The 21,361-nt window shown below is 39.2% G+C and overlaps 1 protein-coding gene across 3 annotated transcripts in view; it reads right to left on the minus strand.

Annotated features, from left to right (window-relative positions):
- The window catches only part of LOC116048394 (plasma membrane calcium-transporting ATPase 1-like), a 32,728-nt gene extending 14,219 nt beyond the window's left edge, over window positions 1–18,509 (minus strand). Inside the window, exons 1-13 of one of the 3 annotated variants that reach the window (XM_036001143.1) lie at window positions 18,379–18,509; window positions 16,443–16,671; window positions 15,712–15,909; window positions 14,927–15,184; window positions 13,790–13,915; window positions 13,023–13,142; window positions 12,493–12,495; window positions 10,558–10,701; window positions 9,593–9,807; window positions 7,647–7,889; window positions 1,786–2,027; window positions 1,471–1,708; window positions 420–599 (exon numbers count right to left, since the gene is read on the minus strand). In XM_036001143.1, coding sequence (XP_035857036.1) covers window positions 420–599; window positions 1,471–1,708; window positions 1,786–2,027; window positions 7,647–7,889; window positions 9,593–9,807; window positions 10,558–10,701; window positions 12,493–12,495; window positions 13,023–13,142; window positions 13,790–13,915; window positions 14,927–15,184; window positions 15,712–15,909; window positions 16,443–16,593 — 2,118 coding nt within the window. In that variant the 5' untranslated portion in view covers window positions 16,594–16,671; window positions 18,379–18,509. Of the gene's footprint in view, window positions 1–419; window positions 600–1,470; window positions 1,709–1,785; window positions 2,028–7,646; window positions 7,890–9,592; window positions 9,808–10,557; window positions 10,702–12,492; window positions 12,496–13,022; window positions 13,143–13,789; window positions 13,916–14,926; window positions 15,185–15,711; window positions 15,910–16,442; window positions 16,672–17,978; window positions 18,183–18,378 lie in introns of those variants that run through there. The other 2 variants (XM_036001144.1, XM_031297497.2) reach the window with 2 other exon arrangements.
- Window positions 18,510–21,361: the final 2,852 nt, after the last annotated feature.

Below are 21,361 nucleotides of genomic sequence, written 5' to 3' on the forward strand. Positions count from 1 at the left end.
TCTTAGAGCGTAATTATATCTAGAGTTAGGGCTGGGCAATATATCGATATTATATCAATATCGTGATATCAGACTAGATATCGTCAAAGATTGTGGATATCGTCATATGGCACAAGCGTTGTCTTTTCCTGATTTAAAAAAGCTGCAATACAGTAAAGTGATGTAATTTTCTGAACTTACCAGACTGTTCTAGCTGTTCTGTTATTTGCTTTTACCCACCTAGCCATTATATCCACATTATGGACGATTATTTATCTAAAATCTCATTGTGAAAATATTTTGTTAAAGCACCAACTGTCAACCCTACAATATATATATCGTCATAATATCGTCATTGATGTATTTGGTCAAAAATATCGTGTATTTGGTTTCTCTGTATCGCCTAGCCCTATCTGGAGTGTTAGATGTGTGTGTCTGACCTCTCCCCGGCTGTTGTGGATCCGTTGGTTGAACTCTTTGCCCACCAAACACAGGAATTCGTCTCCAGGTTGCAGGATGCCACATTTGATGGCGATGGCCCGGGCAGTATCGATATTGTCTCCGGTCACCATGCGGACCGTGATCCCGGCCTGCTGGCACTTTCTGATTGCTTCTGGTACCTGATGAGAACAAAAGAACAAAATTTGAATACCCTCACTGTCATTATAACATCTCTCCTCCAAGAAAATGTCACTGCCTGGCCTCCATTTCCTGCAGACACCTCTGCTAAATATCAGCACAGATAGTAGTCATTCATCCTTGAGCTACATTCAGACCAGTAAAAGCGATTCGACGATTTGCCGCAGTGTTGTGTCATTGAAAGGCCCATTTGTGTGACGTCTTGTTGTGTTACTTAACCCCCCAACATAGCACAAGTAGACTTTATATTTCACAATTACTGTCGTTTTTTTGAAGGCAGCTTTATTTCACAAAGAAAAAGAGACGATCGAGACAGAGCAAGTGCAAGTTTTTACCCTCATAGTATTTTAAAACTTTTTGTGGCAGCAATAAAGGCAGTGATGTTTCCTTTTTACTGTACGGGATTCTCACACCGCCTCAAAACACACCGACAAGTCTGATTGCCGGTTACATGATTTGCCACTGCAGCGTGACGTAGGGTTGCGTTTCTCCAAAAGCTGAGTCGGTCTTAACTTTTCGCCCCTGCGGCAAACCCCACCGCCTAAACGCACTACCTTATTCAAAATAAATGGAAAGACCTGCGTTTTTGCCGCACCGGCCGATGCAGGCTGTGTGAATGCCCACTTACTCTAAGATGCTAAAGTAAAATACAAGCCATGATTTTATGAGTGAAAAAGCCTCATGAAGTAATTTTACATCAAACACTAAAGAGTCTTAAAATAAGAACGGACCATGTTGTTTCAAGGAGCTTCTCTTCAGATATTCTGTGAGCAGTGACTTGCAGTCTGAGTATTTTTACTGTGATTGGCCGGTTGCCTCCCTGTGTCTCTTTAAAAAGAGGGGCTGACATACCTCAGGTCGTACAGGATCCTCAATGCCAACCAGTGCAATACAGGTTAGGTTGATGAGGATGTGGGCCTCGTCTTCCCAGTTAGGCTCTCCGTCAGTGGTAGGAAAGTCTCTGTAGGCGAGGCAGATGGTCCTTAGGCCCTCTGACGCCATTGGCTCAACCACCTTCTTCACCAGGTTTTCTTGGTCCTGACGTTTGAAGGCTTTGGTCTTGCCGTGCTCTATCAGGATCTTACAGCACCTGGAACCACAGGAAAGAGTTATGTGATCATCATCTAACTGCGCACAGAGCTGTGTGAGCAGCAGCAGTCAACCTACTTCCTGAGCAGGATCTCAGAAGCCCCCTTGGTGTACATTCGGTAGCTGCCATCGTGGTTCTTTAGCACGGTGCTCATGGACTTCCTCGAAGAGTTGAAGGTGTAGACCTTGAACAGCTTCTCTTCTGGAATTTTGCGGCGGATGTTCTGGTAGTCTCGGTGCAGGTCAAGGGAAAATCCCAGTAAGGCACATTCAGTCTTGTTTCCTACCTGGCGAGCCAGCCCGCCCTCCTTCTCTGGTGGCTGCAGGAAGCAGCGGCAGAGAGGATGTTAAATCACAGCAAGAGTTTTTAATGACAAATCTGCTTCTTCACATGGTGTGGTAATTAAACGCATAACTGCAGCAGCACATAACAATAACATTAATCTAATAACAGCAACAAGACACAACTTTCAACGAACACAAAGCAGGTAACAGTGTTCAGTTTTCACGGTCAAAGGTATAATATGCTGTCAGAGATGGCAAAAGTACTCACTTCCCACACTCAAGTAGAAGTACAGATACTTTTTACGTGTGTTAAAAACTACTCTGGTAAAAGTAGAAGTACTGATTTAACTTCTTTAATCAAGTAAAAGTAATAAAGTACAGGCTGGGAAATGTACTTAAAGTATAAAAGTAAAAGTAGCCTTGCGAATGACAACCATTTTTTATGCAAAGCTACCTGGACCACACAAATGTTACAAGAGTGCAAGCTGAGAAACTTCAGCGGACATGGAAAAAAAGGCTCTTTATATGCCACTGCCTACATTTTAAATGGATGTCTGCCAATAGGCCTAAAACATCACATAGATGAGTATTGTGACAGAGACTGGGACTCCAGGTTAATAAGATTCTGACTGAGTAGCAAGATATGAATTCAATTGTGATTCCGTGAGAATTCACAGATCCAGTTTCTCTTTTTTAATTTTCCCCTTAACATTTAAAGGAATCTACATGTGCTCAAATATGTCTTCTGGAAAGAAAATAAAGGATAAAATATTACTAAACAGACAATTATTACAGTAATTAAGAAGATCCCCATACTTTTAGAGTTACAACCAACAACCACTAGATGGCAGCAGCGTATACGAAATGAACTGACAGCTAGTAAATCTTTGAACATGGAGTGCTAATAATAATAAATGTAATATGTCAGGCTCACAATTTCGAATCTCTGGGATCTCCGTTTTCTTCATTTTCAATCACGTCACCGTCCATACTACTATGGGCTAACGTTGCCGCCATCAAGCTGCAATGATTTGCCGCGAATGAATGCCGCCGAATCTGTCGAGTCGTCTTGTAGTGGTGCGTCAAGTGCAACGTATATTCCCATCCAATTAGATTGAATTCGGTATTGATGACGCGAAAAATAATAACGGTACTCCACTGAATTTATTTGAAACTAAAGTAACGAACCAATTTTGTAAAATGTAAGGAGTAGAAGGTACTGATATTTGTGTTAAAAATGTAAGGAGTAAAAGTAAAAAGTCGGCAGAAAAATAAATAGTAAAGTAAAGTAAAAATATCTGAAAAATCTACTTGAGTACAGTAGCGAAGTATTTGTACTTCGTTACTTTCCATCTCTGTATGCAGTATTATATTCTATTCACTTTAACAAGACTAAGTTGAAACGTAGTATATGGCTGGACCATGTATGGTCAATAGAACTCAACAGTGACCGCCCACTTTTATAATGGCTCTGGTTCTGGAATTGTTTACCCCCATTCAACTGTTTTATTGACGTTTCCAAAATTGCTTATATATAGAGTTTTAAGCCTGTAACCAAGCCAACCAGCTACAAGACGAATAGTGAACATGAAACATTTGATTCGGCGCAAAAAAACATTTTGAAAACGGCAAAAAAAGGAAAGCTACAAGACCGGGTACAGAAACTATCATAGACTTCAATGGTAGAAGCTCGCTCTAGCCGTTCGCTAACATTTCTATGGTAACAGCGAGTTGGACCAATCAGAGACGTTGCTGTTGCGCTTAGGGTTATGGGTACTGTAGTTTTTCTCCATAAGATCGCAGCTAACATGTTTTTCTTAAAACAAGGTTGATTTCATACAGACTTCTAGCTTCTACAGGAGCAGAAACTTTCGTTTCACAACCTCGTAGCTCGTGGTGAGTCTACCTTGGATGGTTTAGACCAGGGGTGGCCAACCAGTTCAGCATAAAGAGCCACAAAAAAACCCGCACCATAGCAAAAAGCCACACAACACATGCACGTCCACACTGCAACAGTGACTTCCAGATCTGATGACAGTCATAATACATAGCAGTTTTCATAGTTTTTTTTCTTACTTAGAATGACTCAGTGGGAAACCTGACAGTCTTTGTTAGCCACAATCCTTTTCAGGTCTTGCTAGAACTCGGTTGTGCCACCCGAAGCGACTCTTTCACTTGTTTGTCACTAGAGGGGCTTTCAAACAATCTGATTCAGCAGTGAAAGGGTTAATGAGGAAGGTGATCTGTGGCAGCTTTTTTTTCCTCGGGTTGCAGAATTTGTCCTCAAAACTCTGCTGCATTATTTTTTATTTTAAAATAATTGGCAAATGTATTGGCAAGTGCATTCCATTTTTTTTTGTACTTATCTGAAATGTTTCAAAAAGTAAAAAAAAAATAAATAAATAAATCCACCAATAGCACAGCCCCCAGCCACACAGTAAGAGCCTCAAAGGAGCAGGCAAAGAGCCGCATACGGCTCAAGAGCCACAGGTTCGCCACCCCTGGTTTAGACATTATAACTGATAGTCTAAATCCTTATGGAGAAAACCAATGGCATTCTTACTTCAGGAACCGGCTGTGGGCGGGACTGTGAGGTCTATGTGCTTAATTGTGGCTAAATTGTTTCAGGGAAAGTAAGCGGTGTTGTCAATAATCTGAATTCCTGGATATTAAATGTTCATATGTAGTGGTCCCAGTAATATCTTTTCTTAAAGTGTACTGAAGTAGCAAATCATATGACATGGTTAAACTATGTTTGAGACAAATTATTGAGGACTGCTTAAATTTAATGACTTCAGCAATGTAATCATGCTATTTTCAACAATTTCTTGTATTGGATTACTCATCTGAAGTGTGTAATTAATGTTAAGTTGTTAAACAGACCAAACCTATCTTTCATTCCATGGCAATTATGAACCACAACCTCAAATGTTGGTCTTGAGCAGCATTTATTCATGGGCAAACTGAAACCTACAATGTACATTTTCTACCACCTAACAACTTTATTGTTTATTTCTTCTTTGCTCTCTTCGGTGCATCGATTTTAATTTAGCGCAAAGTTACGGGATTTGTAGTTAAAGGGTAACTACCGTCTTTTTTTTAACCTGGGTCCCATTTCCCCATACATTTGTGTCTAATAGACTGATGTGACCAAAAATCTTCCAGTATTGAGCGAGATCACAATGACGAATAAAAGTGATTTTTTTTTTGCTACTTACAGGTAGGGCTGGACGATTTTGGCTAAAATCATAATCACGATTAATCGAACAAGTTACCTCGATTACGATTATTGAACGATTATTTTAATTTTTTTTTCTTTTCTTGTACTGTAAATATGTTCACGGTTATTTTTTCTAATGAAAGAGTGCATAATCCTATCTTTGTGATTCTAAAATAAGGAAACAACACACAGATAGCAATGAATGCTTATTTATTAAATATTTCAAACAACTGGACTGAAATCTACAACAGTAGATTTTACAATGAAATAAAAACGTCTTATAAAAAAGTAATTTAAGTTTTAATGTAAAAAAAAAAAAAGTTTCCTAAAAATGTAGAAAATAAATAATAAATGTCCATCATAAGATTAAAGGGAACCTGTGGTTAACTGTCTTTTCGGAGTTAAACTCCACAACCGTGTCCTGTGGCTCGCAGGTCGTCACACACACACACACACACACACACACACACACACACACACACACACACACACGCACACACACACAAGTACAAGTATTAGCATCATTTGTTGTTGTTGTATGTGACACTAAGGTCTAGTGACGATGCCATAAAGACCGTTGCCGTGCTTGCGTCGCTCCCTTACCCCTCCTACCAGTCCCTATGGCCACTTGGCCAGTGGGAATACAAACGGGAAAAAAGATTTTGGGGGAGAGTAGTTCTTAGAACTGCTTAGAAGTGTACTTTTCCTCTAAAAAGTACAAGTACTATCCGATCGGAAAGCACCTATGGTCGCAGACTCGACGGGGCGGAGTCACGTGACTACACACGCGGCGGCCGTAATATGTTTTAAGGGGAAAGTACATTAACACACAGTGGGTGGCCGCGGAAATATTAATAGGATTAAAAGACCGAAATAACCGACTTGGTAAAATTACGTCGGTTATAGGCTCTGAATTTCGGTTACGATTATTTTTCGATTAATCATCCAGCCCTACTTACAGGCTCAGATTGTTACTGAAAGTGTCTGACAACATTATCTCAGGACATGATTTTTTATCCGAAGACAGCGGTGTGGAGAGTGAAACGCGAGACAAGAAAAAGGCATTCAGGTAGTCTGTTGTTACGGAGTAGGCTGCAGAAATTATAGCCTCCTGTTATCTAAAAGATTTTCAATGTAATGGCTCAATATTTAAATGATTTCAATGTGGATGAGGTCGTTATAGTTCGATGACCACCTGTATTAATTTCAGCCAGGGTAGCCTACGTTACGGACAAAGAGAGAGCGAGTTGCGAGAGGCAGCGGGCGGAGGAGGGTGAGGCAGCGGCTGGAGGGCTGCGGGGCACTGGATATTGGTAGTGTTCCCGTGGGTGCTGTGCCCCTATAAGCCCAAAGAATACGTTGTCAGGAGTGGGACCTATTGCTGCCAGATATCTGTGGACACAACGCTGTGTCACCACGTCAGAGGATTTCCTCCTGTAATCAACAGGGCTGTGACATGAGCAAACACGAACCATTGTTTTTATTAAAAATCTTTTAGTGTGTATAGCCTAATAATGTATTATAGCCTAATGACCGCACAAAACACTACAGCTGCAGCCTCTCTCTCTCTCCCCTCGTTCGTTCTCTCTCTCTCTCTCTCTCTCTCTCTCTCTCTCTCTCTCTCTCTAACCTATAGGCCACTTTATCCATAGCCTGTACTCTGGCTCAAATGAATACGGGCGGCCATCCACATTGTCAAAATAATTTAAATATTGAGCAATTACACTGAAAATCTATTAGATAACAGGAGCCTACAATTTCTATAGCCTACTCCGTAACAATAGACTACCTGAATGCCTTTTTCTTGTCTCGCGTTTCACGCTCCACACCGCTCTCTTCGGACTTAAAAATCACGTCCTGAGATAATGTTGTCAGACACTTTTAGTAACAATCTGAGCAGTACCAAAACAATATCACTTTTATTGGACAAAATCAAGGCTCTACAATTGCCCCATTAGGTTACATTGCAGCTCGATTTGCGCTGGCCCGTCATTGCAATCTCGCTCAATACTGAACAAAATTCAAAGATTTTGTGTCACACCAGTCTATTAGACACAAATGCATGGGGAAATGGGGCCCAGGTTGCGAAAAAAAAAATGGTAGTTACCCTTTAAAATTCAAAAACATGGAAAATAACTTTAAAGTTTCCTCCTGCCATTTTTAGGTGTCCTACTGCTAAAACAGGAACATAGTGATTGATCGATAAACAAATATTTTTAGGTAAGTTTAGTTGAGAAATAATCATAAATATAAATAATAATAACTGACAGTGATAACTGATATGAGATATGTGTGCTCTGGTCTGTACAGTGGATCCAGGAGGCAGTGATCAGATGAATCTTGAGCTGCAGTGGCAGTTCTCCAAACAAACCTGCTCTCTTAGCCAAATGCTTAACTCACAGATTTGTTTTTAGTTTTTTTTTTTACAGCTCACCATAATCTTGCTGGTATAGGCGCAGTTGACCCCGATGCCCTGGACAAGAATGTCCAGGATCGGGGCAGGGATTTGGTCCGGCTTTGGCAACGTCTTGTGGTAGCGTCCAGCGATGTATGTCTGCACCACAGTCATGCGGTTCATAGTGAGCGTGCCCGTCTTGTCAGAGCAGATGGCCGTGGCATTGCCCATCGTCTCACAGGCATCCAGGTGGCGAACCAAATTGTTGTCCTTCATCATTTTCTGAAAAAAAAAGAGGAAAGCAGAGTTACCTGATACTGAGCAATTTACTAAAAACATTTACAGAATGAACAGTGTTTGATCCAGGATTGGCTGGAGGGTTCAAATGGGCCTAGGGGGTCACTGCTCCAACCAAGGGGGGCAATACACAATTCTGTAAGAACTTTACATCCGCTGAGTGCCTAAAAAAATATAAAAATTACATCAGAAGTATTATCTATCCTATACTAATTGAAAACTGACATTTATTATGTGTTGGCAAACGTTGTCCTTTTTGCTTTGGCCTACCCGCATGTGAAAACAAAATGCTTAAGTCACGTCACGTCTGATGAACAATACGTTTGCAGGAGTGAGCAACATAAGGCATTGTGAGATCTTTGGGCATAACTCCGGTAGAGACTAGGTAGTAGGGAGAGAGCGGCTGTGAATTGAATGCATAGGAAATACTCTTTAAACATGAAATAAAAATTGACATTCACCAAGTCAAAATGCTTATGTTATCATCAATTAGCTCGTTCTTGTTTCCTAACTGCGCGGTGAGTTATATGAGCTCAGCTGTTTAAAAAAAAAAAATTAAATTTTTTTATTTACAGCATTATTAACGTTAGCTCCCCTTTAGCTGTCAGAGTCAGCTTTGACTTCATATATTATCTTCTAATAGCTGTATTCTAGTAACATCTAACATGATTATCTGCAAAAAAAAACTGTTCGCTAATAAACTGCAAAAAAAACCACCTTTTGGCAAAGTTATCAATGCTCATAGCATGGTGGCTAACACTAACGTTAATGTTTATGACTCTATTTCAGCTGTGCTTTCAAACTACCGTCAGTGTGCTAACCGAGCACCGTTAGCATTTGCGACAGAGCCGCTTCATACACTTGTTAAATAATGCTTCATTACAGGGTTCTCTGTTGATTCATGTTTGTCGCTGAGTGCTCGTGGTTAAAAATAAATGTAAACAAAGCAATGTGCCAGAAAACAACTTATACCAAGACCGCAATGTGCCATGACATGCATAGTTGCCACTTCAAGGCTAGTCTATATTGACGACAATTAATTTCTGGGATTGTTCAGGTGCCCCTGGAAATTCCGCCGGATGGCCCTCATTTGGACCAGATGTCCGTCACCTTCCTCTTTCTTTGTGTTGACATTCTAAACTCCGGTGGATTTATGAGGACTATAACTGCTCCTCAGATCTCTGCAGGGTAAATCCAGACAGGTAGCTAGACTATCTGTCCAATCTGAGTTTACATGTTCCACCAAAACAAGTTCCTTCCCGAGGCTATTTTGTCGCGGCACCGTTGCTCCGTCCGGCACTTAGCGCTGCCCAATAGGGTTATGATTGGTTTAAAGAAATGCCAATAATCCAGAGCACATTTTTCTCCCATCCCAGAATGCTGTGTGGACTCGCCAGTCCCTCCTCCGCAGCACTGTGGAGGAAGGTCTGGCAATGCAATACTACTTCTAGGCTAATGTTTCAATGGACAGAACATATAACAACAACCGCATTGGCAATGCATACGCCTGAGTAGTGTAGTAAATATTATTGAAAAGCTAAATTTGAGCATTGAATATTCGAATATAATTTGAACAAATAACAAGGAATGCTATTCTAATGGTATTATAGAGAAAGATTGAGAGCTCTAGCAGACAGGCTGTATATGTTCAGAGTGACAGGATGTATAATGCTGTAAATATAAGAGACCTTGACTGAAAAGGCCAGGGAGATGGTGACAGCCAGAGGAAGACCTTCAGGCACGGCCACCACCAGCACCGTCACGCCGATGATGAAGAACTTGACCAAGAACTGCACATAGATGGGCAGACACGCTTTGGACCAGAGGACCTTCTCAATCAAGAAGGTATCGATCAGGAAGCGAATGATGAGAATGGCAACAGTGAGAGTTGAAACGATCAGACCTAAAGACATAGACAGAAAGACAGAGAGAGACAGATGCAGACAAAGAAAGGAAAAGACAGTAGGTTTAGTTCAGCTATAAACCTGAACCTGGCATGTTATGTACAATGAGGAGCAGTGAAGAACCTGTTCTGTGCAACTCTTCAAGAAGCTACTCCAATAAAAGTGTGGTTGCACTTGTTGCCCCCATGAGATGAATTTACTTACATTACATACAAAAAAACATTTTTAATAATATATTTTTAAAGGTGCTGTAGGTAGGATTGTGAAGATCCAGGACTTAGCCAAAATGTTTGAACATCAACAACTTCTCAGTCCCTCCCCCCTTTCTGCTAAAGCTCAAAACCAGTCTCCTAAGCCCCTCCCCCCACAATGGAGATTCATTGCGTGTGCATGAGCAGTGACTGACACGCAGTTAAGAGTTAACTGCGTGTTAAGTTAGTAGCCAAGTAGCCATACTGAGAAGTTTTGTGGCACTCTTAATTAGCTTAATATCAACTCATTTGGATATGGCTTGAATGTAACAGACTTCATTATTATAAAAAAAGATTTGTACTAAAGTTTAATCAATCCCTCATGTCCACCACATGTGCAGTTTCATCTATCTACAATAAAAGTCCCGTGGATTGTTTCATTGTGGAAGAGCACAGTAACATGTGGACTCTACCCAGCAGGGAGGTGGTGTTGTAATGTATGTACATCCCTGTGACATTCACACTCTGTTTATCATTGATGTGATTCTTTGTAAACACCTGCTTTGCCGATCTGCATAGCCATTTTGCACAGCTTCCCCTGGAGAACAGACTTCTCCTTCTTTGGTGGGGTTTTCTTCTTGTCTGGTTCTTTCTCCTGGTTAAGCGGTTGCATCTCTACCATGGGTGCAACCTGGGTTTTTTCTACAGAGGAGACAGCAAGTCATTAAAACATTCAGGTGTTTGGACAAAAACCATCAAACCAGCTGCTGTCAGGTCAAAACCAATTTTATTAGGGTCTACCATGCAATGTATGGTATGCAGTGTTGGGAGTAACGCGTTACAAAAGTAACGCAATTACAGTATTGTATTCCCTTTTGCTGTAACACATTACAAATTAAATTTTGGTAATATTACACCTGTTACAATCTCAGTAACGCGAGTTACAACGCATTTAGTCCCGACATTTTTTTTTTTTAACAATTCACTGACACTGCGAAACATTTCGACAGAGAAAAGTCTGCGAGTGTTATTTCCTGTTGCTGGAATTCAATGTCTGGGATGACTGCAGAGACGGATACATTTGCGAGATGGATATTATTTTTAGGAGTTATTTACACTGCGTTTAAGCAAGGTGCTGTCCCGTCACTGTTCACGTAGTCAGAGCCAGAACCAGAGACGGTACAGACAACATCTGTGTCCCAGACGGTACGTCAGCGCAGACAGCCGTGTGTCTGAGCTGCTGACAGATAGAAACATGTTGGGAATTAATGTTTAGGCTTATCAGCGGTAGAAAGTAGCCTAACTATGCCGTACTTCAATACAATTGTAAGGTACTTTTAATTGAGTATTTTCATTTTCTCCTACTTTATACTTCTACTCCACTACAATTCAAAGTCAAGTAGGCCTAATGTACATTTTACGTAATTATTAATTTAATAGCGTTAGTTACTTTGCATATTCACATTAATTAAACAAAATATTATGAATAATCTATGATGTATTAAAATGGATAAAGATGAGACTTTATTGATCCCGTGATGAAATTCACAAGCTACCTGCCAAGTCAAACTTCCGCTGTCATTTTGGTGAGTAACGCAAAAGTAATGTAAAGAAGAGCCCGACTGATATATCGGTGGGCCGATATTATAGGCTGATATTAGGCATTTCCCAAACTATCGACATCTGCATTTATAATGGACGATTAAAAAAAAATAATAATAATATATATATTTTTTTTTAAATATTCATTCATCAGAATCATTTATAATGACAAATGATTCTGATAATTGAATATTAAAAAAATAAAATAAAAATGGACGAAACACCCTTTAACCATGTTTGTCCACCAGAGGGCACTCTACAACGTCCCTGTTGGCAACACTCTTTGATTTTTTTGTTGTTATTGTCTTTTTGTTAAAAGGACTTTTAGTTTTATATCTTAAGTTACTCATTTCTGGATTTTTTTAAAAATATATATCGGCCGATATATCAGAATAACGGATTTTTAAATCATCAAATATTTGTATCGGTATAGGCCTTAAAAATCCTTTATTGGTCGGGCTCTAATGTAAAGCATTACAATTCAGAGACAGTAATATTGTAATATAACTAATTACTCTCAAATTACAGTAACTAGTAATCTATAATGTATTACGTTTTGGAAGTAAATTGCCCAACACTGATGGTATGTACAGCATAAATTCTCGAATTAAAGCCAGTATTCAAATAATGGAGTCTTTTATAATAGTCAGGTTGTTGTTTTTTTATCAATGTTAACTGCTGTCAATGAAATTGACACTTCCAGCTAGGGATGCTAGCCAATAGCCAACCCTCGTTAACCAATCATTAACTATTTACCATTCACAGACAAGTAGGGATCTGAGTCCCAGTCACAAGTTTGTGCTGAGCAGCAGAAGTCTCCAGTTTCCTGACCTCAAGTCCCTGTGTCGTCCTCGAGAGGGGTGCCGTCTTCGTGGCCACTACGTTTCACACTTTCTCAACCATTGATTAATATGCTCATTATTTTCTCGATTAATTGATTGATTGTTTTGTCAATAAAATGTCAGAGAATACTGATAAATGCCCTGTGTAATTTCCCAGAGCCCAAGTGGTAGGCTATTTTTTTTTTTTATCTGACCAACAGTCCAAAAATCCAAAGCTATTAAGTTTATTATCATGTATGACTATGAAAAGCATCAAATTCTCACATTTAGGAAGCATGAAACCAGCAAATGTTACTAAAACGATTACCGATTATCAAAATAGTTGCGAATTAATTGTCAAATGACTAATTGATTAATATACTAATCTGTGCAGCTCTACAATGGACCTCATCATTTTGTCTTTAATTGCAATTGTACTGTTTAGTTCCAACCTTTACGTCTATTTTTATATACTTATATTATTAATACTAATTATTCATTTTTTATTTATCTGTACTTTTCTACTACTACTACCACTATTCCTGTTCTTATGTGTCCTAGAAGTGTATCTTCTCTGTGAGACTTACAAACCGAACTTACTTTTTTTGTCATTCTTCTCATCTTCACCAGCAGCAAGCAGTGTTAAGATGATTCCTGTCTGAGAGTTCACACCTACAGCGGTGACCAAAAACTTGCCAGAGCCCTCCATCACATGGGTGCCTGAGAGAGAGAGAGAGAGAGAGAGAGAGAGAGAGATATTTTACCATAGTGGGAGCTGTGGACAGATCTACTGCAAGCACACAGGAAGGCCACTGTAGAAAAAGAAAGCAATAAAAGTGACAGATCTTAGTTAAAACTTTTACAGTGGCTGTATGGCGCTTTGTACAGCATCCATGTTCCTTTCACTAACACTACATTGGTGATCTGATTGTCGATGTTGTATTTTGGGAGGCACAAACCGAGTCCATGCACCCTTTGCAGGAATGTGTGCATTTCTGCACAGCTCGGCATGAGAACCATACAAAAGGCGAGTTCTGGTCCAATAGGAAACCCCCTAAAATTATCTATTTTTAAATCATCACTCACTGTTACTGCGGTGGGTCTCACTAAAATAACCATGGCCATGACACACTAAGTTAACATAAAAAATATTGTCATTTTTTTCAGTATTTTAGGTGGTTCAAAGTTGTATTATTTCAGTGTAGGAAGAGGTTTAGTGTTCCATCTGTAGGTGTGAAAGCCAGAGAGATGAACAGATTTAAGTCGAAAATAAGCAGCAGAAACTGGCTGCTAAGAGCTGACAGTAACAGCTAAGGTCACACCGAAATGGGCTGTAATTTGATGTGAATGGAGAAGAGTTGAAGCACCTGACAGCAACATGGGATCTTTGTTGACACTCTTCTTGACATGATCCGACTCTCCGGTCAGAGAGCTCTCATCAATCTTCAAATCATTGGCCTGAATTACGATGCCATCAGCAGGGAGGAGGTCACCTGGAAAACCAATACACACAGGTACACTGTAATAACAGTCCTAATGATCTGCTGGCAGTGGGCTCTGTGGGTAAATCAGAAATACAAGATTTTCAATACTAGTTACTTCCCATAGGTTACCTGAATTTTCTTACACTACATTCATTGCATTGCATTCTTTTGACCTTTACGGTAACGACATTGAAATGGCCCAGGATACACATGACTATGTCCGCTTTTCAAAAAAGGTGTGAACACGAAGCATATACCAAATACATATATGTAAATAAGATGAATTGGATTAACTGGATAGGAAAAATCCTGACAATGACTAAAGTTCAACTAAAGGCAACTCAGACTAAACAGACTCAAAATCAAGCATTTGTACTGTATCAATTTGGAGAATTGATAAAAAAAATTAGGCACCACATCATACTGTAAAGTCCCGCACATAATGTATGTACCTTGAAAAAGCTACATTTCTAAAAACATGAGGTGATCTGATAGATCTAGCCTCATAATTTAGCTGCCAAAGTACACCAGATTGATGCATTTAAACACAACGCCACAATAAATGTGCAAAAAAAGTACATATTAGCTGCAGACAAATACGCACATACACACACACTACCAAGTGTGCAATTCTACCAAAACTAACAGCTGATTAAACTCCCCAGTTCGTGCAGGGCCTTTCGATGTGGAATTTGCATGTTCTCCTCCTGTTCTCACCGTGTTCGCATGAGCTTTTCTTCTGTGCGCTGGTTTCCTCCCACCATAAAGACATTCATTCTAGGTAACTACTGTTGAGTTGGTCAACAGTAACTTTTTTTCACTGAGCAAAAGATGCCAAAGTTGTAAAAACTGGAATGATCAAAGAATAAGTCAACAAGATTGTGCACAATTTTTCTTATCTTCTGTGCTACGGATGCATTACAGTCAGTACCAGAAAAGTATGTGGATTTAATATCCAGCTCTAATTATCACTTTCAACCAATGGAAGCTCTGCTAAGTGCATGCTTTGTGTTTTCTCACCGTATTTGGCTTGCGCTATGTCTCCGACGACGATCTCGGACACTTTGATCTGGATCACCTGCCCCCCTCGGATAACGGCGAAATTCTGGTCCTGCTCGATGCGGTTCTGGAGGCCGCGGAACTGCTTCTCTTTGCTCCAGTCGTTAAAGGCTGTCACCAGGACCACGCAGAGCACCGACAGCAGGATGGCAGTGCCTTCGATCCATCCAGCCGCTGCCTCACCTTCATCCTCCACGCCACCAGACGCTTTGCCACAGTCTGAACAGAGACAGCGCAGGCTGGAGTTTTAGTTTTTTGAACACGTGTTCCCCTGCTTCTTTACACACTCAAAAAGTGCAGAATGCACAGAGCTCCAGACAGCTAGGGATATAGGAACAGGCAGCAACAGAAAACAAAAACAGCGACAGTATGATAATAACATCCAAAACACACCATTCACTCAGTGGTTTCTGTGACATGAGAAATACTTAAAATGAGTAGGAAGTTTCACTCACAGTTGAGTAGGTGGTTTTTAATGTGGCTCAGGACACATACCCGTTCTCACTGCTATGAGAATGTGGACAAATGTGGCTCAGACCACCTCAGAATGTGCTTTTAGTGATGTCCTGAGAGTATTTTCACCTATACTTAGAGCTATCCTCTTGTGATCTGATTGCCTTAGATCTGATTTAATTAACAGGTGAAAATGGGGCCCCAGAACCACTCACTGACTGAAGACAACACATTGTGAAGGGAACACATTCTGACCGTTCATCTGACTGTGTAAAATAAAAATAAAAACGTACTCTGTCGTATATGCGTGGGCGGGTGGTAGAACGACAGGGCCAGTGAAAAGATGGCTGCCAGCATCAGGATGATCAGGGTGACATCCTGCAGTGCTTCCCACACTAGCTCCACAAATGTTTTTGGTTTTTGTGGAGGGATGAAGTTCTGGCCAAACTCTTCTGTCCTTCTGACGATGTCCTTCGATGTTCCATCCAAACCTGCAGCAGGAGACAAAAAGGCAACATCAGAGACAAGTCCTCCTGATCCTGGCTTACACCATTTACCTGAGTTTATATTTAATGTAACAGCTTTTGATCCAAAGTAATGTCACAAGTGTTTCAACATTTCTAATCATTAACAAATATGAATCATATAATTTTAGGCTCACACTTGCAGGATTAGGGCAAATATTTTGATTATACTGAACCTTTTTGATGGGGTAAAAACTACACTAGATTTAAACTACCATAAAAAAGTAGAAAAATATTTAGTATTTAATCTGTAATAAATCAAACAGGCCGTGTCATGTACTCCAATGGGAAAGGGATGATCCTAAAATGCACTGTCCATCTGAATCCATGCATGTCCTGTTGCTCTCTTCTTTATCGCACACATCGTAGTAAACTAGCAAATGTATGCAGCCAAATGTATGTATGTATATATGTAAGTACATGTAAAAGATGTTTTTCGGCTTCAGAAAGACTGTGGAAGATACAAACTGAACACAGAAGCAGTTTCTAAATACATTTACCTTCAACAGGTGATGTTCTCAGTCTGGCACACAGTTCGTTAACATCTCCGTATTTCTCCTTGATGATGGTCACTGACTCTTCTCCTCTTAGCTCCATGAGGGAGCGCAGCTCCTGCAATGAGCATCTGAAGTGCATTTTGCGGTTGGTCATATCGACAGAGGCCTGGCAAAGAACACAGACTCAGGGGTCGGCCTGAGGTGCAGATCTGGTCTGACAGGGACTCTGTGACTGTAGGGGGATAAATCAGGTAATTTCAGAGGATGACTTACAACTGAACATTTAGCCCACTTCCTGGAAAATACCGAGATATACGTTGTGTATCACCATAAAAAGAATTGTCTCAATTGTGTCCATAACCCTCAGCATTATGATGAACTTAATATGTTAACATACTGTAGTTACCATCTAAGATAACATTCTGAGGAAGAAGTGAATTTGAGCATTGTTGGTCGGGCCCGAGATTTTCATCGCCAATGACTAACGCTACTTCTGTTACTGTTGTGCATGTGGCCAATAAAGAACCTTGAATTAATGTATACATAAGTCACTGTCTGACAAAATTGGCTTTCTCACTGTAAGGTAAATTACAAAAAAAACTGAGGGCAGACCATATGCATGGGACAAACACGAAGAAGAAACAGAACACAGTTGACCGGGTCAGTGGCTTTAGCCATAGGCTTTGCACATGTGCAGTAAATTTGCACTCCCAAACATAAGACCAGTGTTCTGTCAAAAACTGATTCCATGTAGTATGTGTTTCCTCTTACCTAAATCTGTGTCAAACCGATGTCATCTATAGTCTGTGCATGTGACGCTACAGGTGTAACGTTAATCTCTGTCTCTCTCTTAACGTTACTATTTAATTTTTTTTACCATGGTCTGGGTGAAAACTCGTTCTGATTGGCTGCAGGGTGTCCATAAAAAGTATATAGGACACCTAGCGAGCTAGCTAGGTATCTAACTAACGTTACTGAGGAGTTCCAGTGAAACTTTTCATTAGCTTTCTGGCTCATAACGGACTGTAAATATCTCCCGTTGCTAAGCCTGGCAAGTCGTATCTTAGGTCAGTCCTATTTCCTGGAGTAGTGAACAACGTCTGCAGTGCATATTTATCTAGCTGGCTAACCTTATGGGATTGGAATGATTGTTTCAGGTATTAGTCAAACCCTCGATTGTAAAACTTATTAAAATATAAATAAATTGTCTTGAAATAGGTTATGTGCCAAGTGACCATGGTATAAGCTGATTAATAATGGCCTTCGAGGTGTCCATTGTCAGGAATTAATAGACTTCGCAGGATGCAACGGTTCTGGCCTCCGTCGTCAATGGACATCCGTCGTGCATTAACATTAGCTAGCTGACGTTAACGTTAATTTACCTGTAAAGTTAGCTAGCTAGCTACCTTAGTTCGGAGAAACGTTAGTGAATAATTATAAAATTATTGATTAACGTTACAGCATTATGCATTCTTATTAATTAATAAAAGGCGATGTATTCATCAAATACTCAGCGGACAGGCCGTTTAATTAACTTACCGCGTTTTTAAACATTAACTGGCGTGTTAGCTACGTAGAACTAGCTATCATAAGCTAACGTTCGTTTTACAGTTAACTGCCGCAACATTAACGTTAGCCTCGGATAAATTTAATCGAACATTATATTATAAATCTCTGATAAAAATTCACTCAACACCGAAGGGAATATTTTTCGTTAACGTTAGCTTAGTGTCGACAAAACGTAGCTAATCATAAGCTAACGTTCATTTTAGAGTTAACTGCCGCAACATTAACGTTAGCCTCGGATAAATTTAATCGAACATTATATTATAAATCTCTGATCAAAATTCATTCAACACTGAAGGGAATATGTTTCGTTAACGTTAGCTTAGTGTCGACAAAAACGTAGCTAAAGCTATAGCTAGCTATATCTGCTTACCTTTCACTTTACTTATTACGTGTAGCTATTAAATTAGCCTAGTGTTAATTTTAAAAAGCCAAATGCACCGCTCTGCTGCCGTTGGACCAACAAGACACGCCCACAGAACGATAAACCGTTATGAAACCATGGAAACCAAAAGACTGACATTTTAAAACTTATTTTAAGTGAATATTTGGCTACAGTGACTACCGTCAGTAATGTTAAACTACTGCACGATATTTAAAATGACTCAAACTGGCGTTACGTTCATTGTCAAGTATGCCACATTCCAGCAAATTTGACAATATATAATATATTTTCATTTAAATATTGTCAATTGAATGATAGCCTATATACCATAATTACAGGGAAGACAGACAAAGATATCTGAAATAGATATGACCATGCACTTGACTTGATGCTTAAGATGGAAATGATCAGTTCTTCATTATCAGACGATTTAAAAAAACAACTGTTAAATTCGTATTGATTGGAAAAGCTAAAATAGATCCATAAAAAAAGTAAAATTCATTTACTTACTGAAAACATGATTCTCTGTTTTTTTTAAACCATCAATCAGCTTTATTGGCCAAGAATGTGTTCACAGGAATTTCTTGCATTGCTCTCAATGTACACAGAAACAGACATAACAGCTAAGAACAAGGGCAACAAAGTTGATCAAATAGCGAATAGACAGGACTATTTTGTACACAAGTATATGAAAAATCAAGTTGTATATATTCATGATGTTTATAGATATGATGTTCTAATGATCTTTTATATAAACAACCTTTTTATATACCTTCTTAATTTATTCCAGCACCATTTGCACATTTGCATTAGCTCTATTGTCTTACATACTTCCTCCTAGATCTATTTGTGTGTATGTACATATGTATGTTTATGCATGTGTATAGCCTATATATACACTTTTTTATATACAAACTTATGTCTGTACAGTCAAATTACATATACCTTGTTCAGCTTTGTTGTCCTTGTTTTAAGCCAAGTCATATATATATATATATACATACGAAGGTGAAAGTTACAGAAACTAAGTATACACTATATAACCCAGTACAACACAAAAAATCCCATACGTTTTGTGTACCTTCTGGTATTCACACTTCTGTTGTATATTTGTTAAGCACTTTATGTTTAAATAATTTTTTTAATCGGTCGATTGTGTTACACATTTTCATGTCAATTTCTAATTCATTCCACAGTTTAACTCCATACACCGAAACACATCTTTGTTTTACATTTGTTCTGCTATTTGGTTTAGGGAAAATACAGCTTCCCCTCAGTTCATATTGACATTCTCTTATTTGAAACAGCCTCTGGATACAATCTGGCAACATGCTATTATATACTTTGTACATTAGTGATGCTATTGTAAGGTCGACAAGTTCACTAAATTTATGTACCTGTAAGTTTATAAATAACAAATTTGTCGGTTCACAATAATTTGCCCCATTTATGATTCTGATTGCTCTCTTTTGAAGTAAGAACATTGGATTGGTGATTGTTTTATATGTTGTACCCCAAACTTCAACACCATAAGCTGTAGCTTCACTACCCATTGAGAGTATGTGCTTACGGTACTTTTCTACACACAGAGTAGGGCTGTGTATTGGCAAGAATCTGGCGATACGATACGTATCACGATACATGGGTCACGATTCAATATATTGCAATATATTTCGATACTGTGCGTAAGGCGATATATTGGGATTTTAGTATAGTATAATTTTAGAAAAACTAATATTTTAAAAAAGACATGATGTGCATAAAAGTAAAAGAAGTTTACTTTAGGTAAACAATTCAGTACACAGAAAATCAAACTGCCAGTTTGGGATTGTGGTTCACAGGTTCTTAGTGAGCACATTTTGATATGCTAAAGTAGGCCAAAGTTCAGCCATAGCTACATTGTTAGCTTATTGCAAAAAGTCAGACACTGCTAGGCACTGTTAGGCAAGGACACTAGTGGTGCGTCTCAGCATAGCCATCTAGCAGTAGGGGGTTTAAACACAACATAAACGTCAACCACTGTCTTACATGAATATTTTTGCACATAAACAAAAAAAAAAAATCAATATTCCGTTTTTGAAAATCGATACAGTATTGCTAAATAAAATATCGCGATACTCAAATGTATCGATTTTTTTCTTACACCCCTAACACGGAGAGCCTGACTTTCTATAACAATAAACCCTGTCGCATACACACGCTTCCCACATGGCTACACATTTCCATACTCATGTAAAAGGATAACGGCGAAAGTTTACTTTTCTATCAAGCAGAAAAAAAGTTTTAACGTCAACATCATGGATGTATTAAGAGAACACATTGCAACGTCCTGCGATGTGATTATCGAGCATGCGCACATCGCGCTGTAGACGATGAAACAAAATATCATGCGGCCCTAATATACAGCATGTAGGATTTATGTTGACAGTGACAGATGATATGGTAAAAAAATTAGTGCATTCAAAACTGTAAAATTAGAATCTATAATGGGAGCATTGGGTGTTTTAGGATTTACCACACCACTACATTTAACTTCCCACGTCTTGCCCGTCAGACATCATAAGCTCTGCATGGCCTGGGCACGTATGAAATATTCACTTGTACTTTAATTGTTTTACCATCTTATTAACTTGTACTGCGACTTTTAAAATTCTATCAAGATCTCCATCATGAGTGTTGTATTTTATTTGACATTTTTTTGTCTCATTGCTTATTGCTGCACTGGATGCTTGCATGTTTTAAGAAAATGACTATAATCAGTGTTGCTTGGCTGTATTTTGTTGCTTGCTTGCATGGCTACATGTACTAAATGTGAATACTGTTGATGAATTACTGTACTAATGTCTTGCTGCTTCCTGTTGCTCTGCATGGCTTCTTGAGAATGCTTATTTTGTTGCTGTCTTTATGGTGTCTAGTTGTCTTCCATCTGTACATTTTAACCTGTACTAATGTCTTGCTGTTTCCTGTTGCT

Source organism: Sander lucioperca, chromosome 5 (assembly GCF_008315115.2).
Source record: "Sander lucioperca isolate FBNREF2018 chromosome 5, SLUC_FBN_1.2, whole genome shotgun sequence".
NCBI classification, from domain to species: Eukaryota; Metazoa; Chordata; class Actinopteri; order Perciformes; family Percidae; genus Sander; species Sander lucioperca.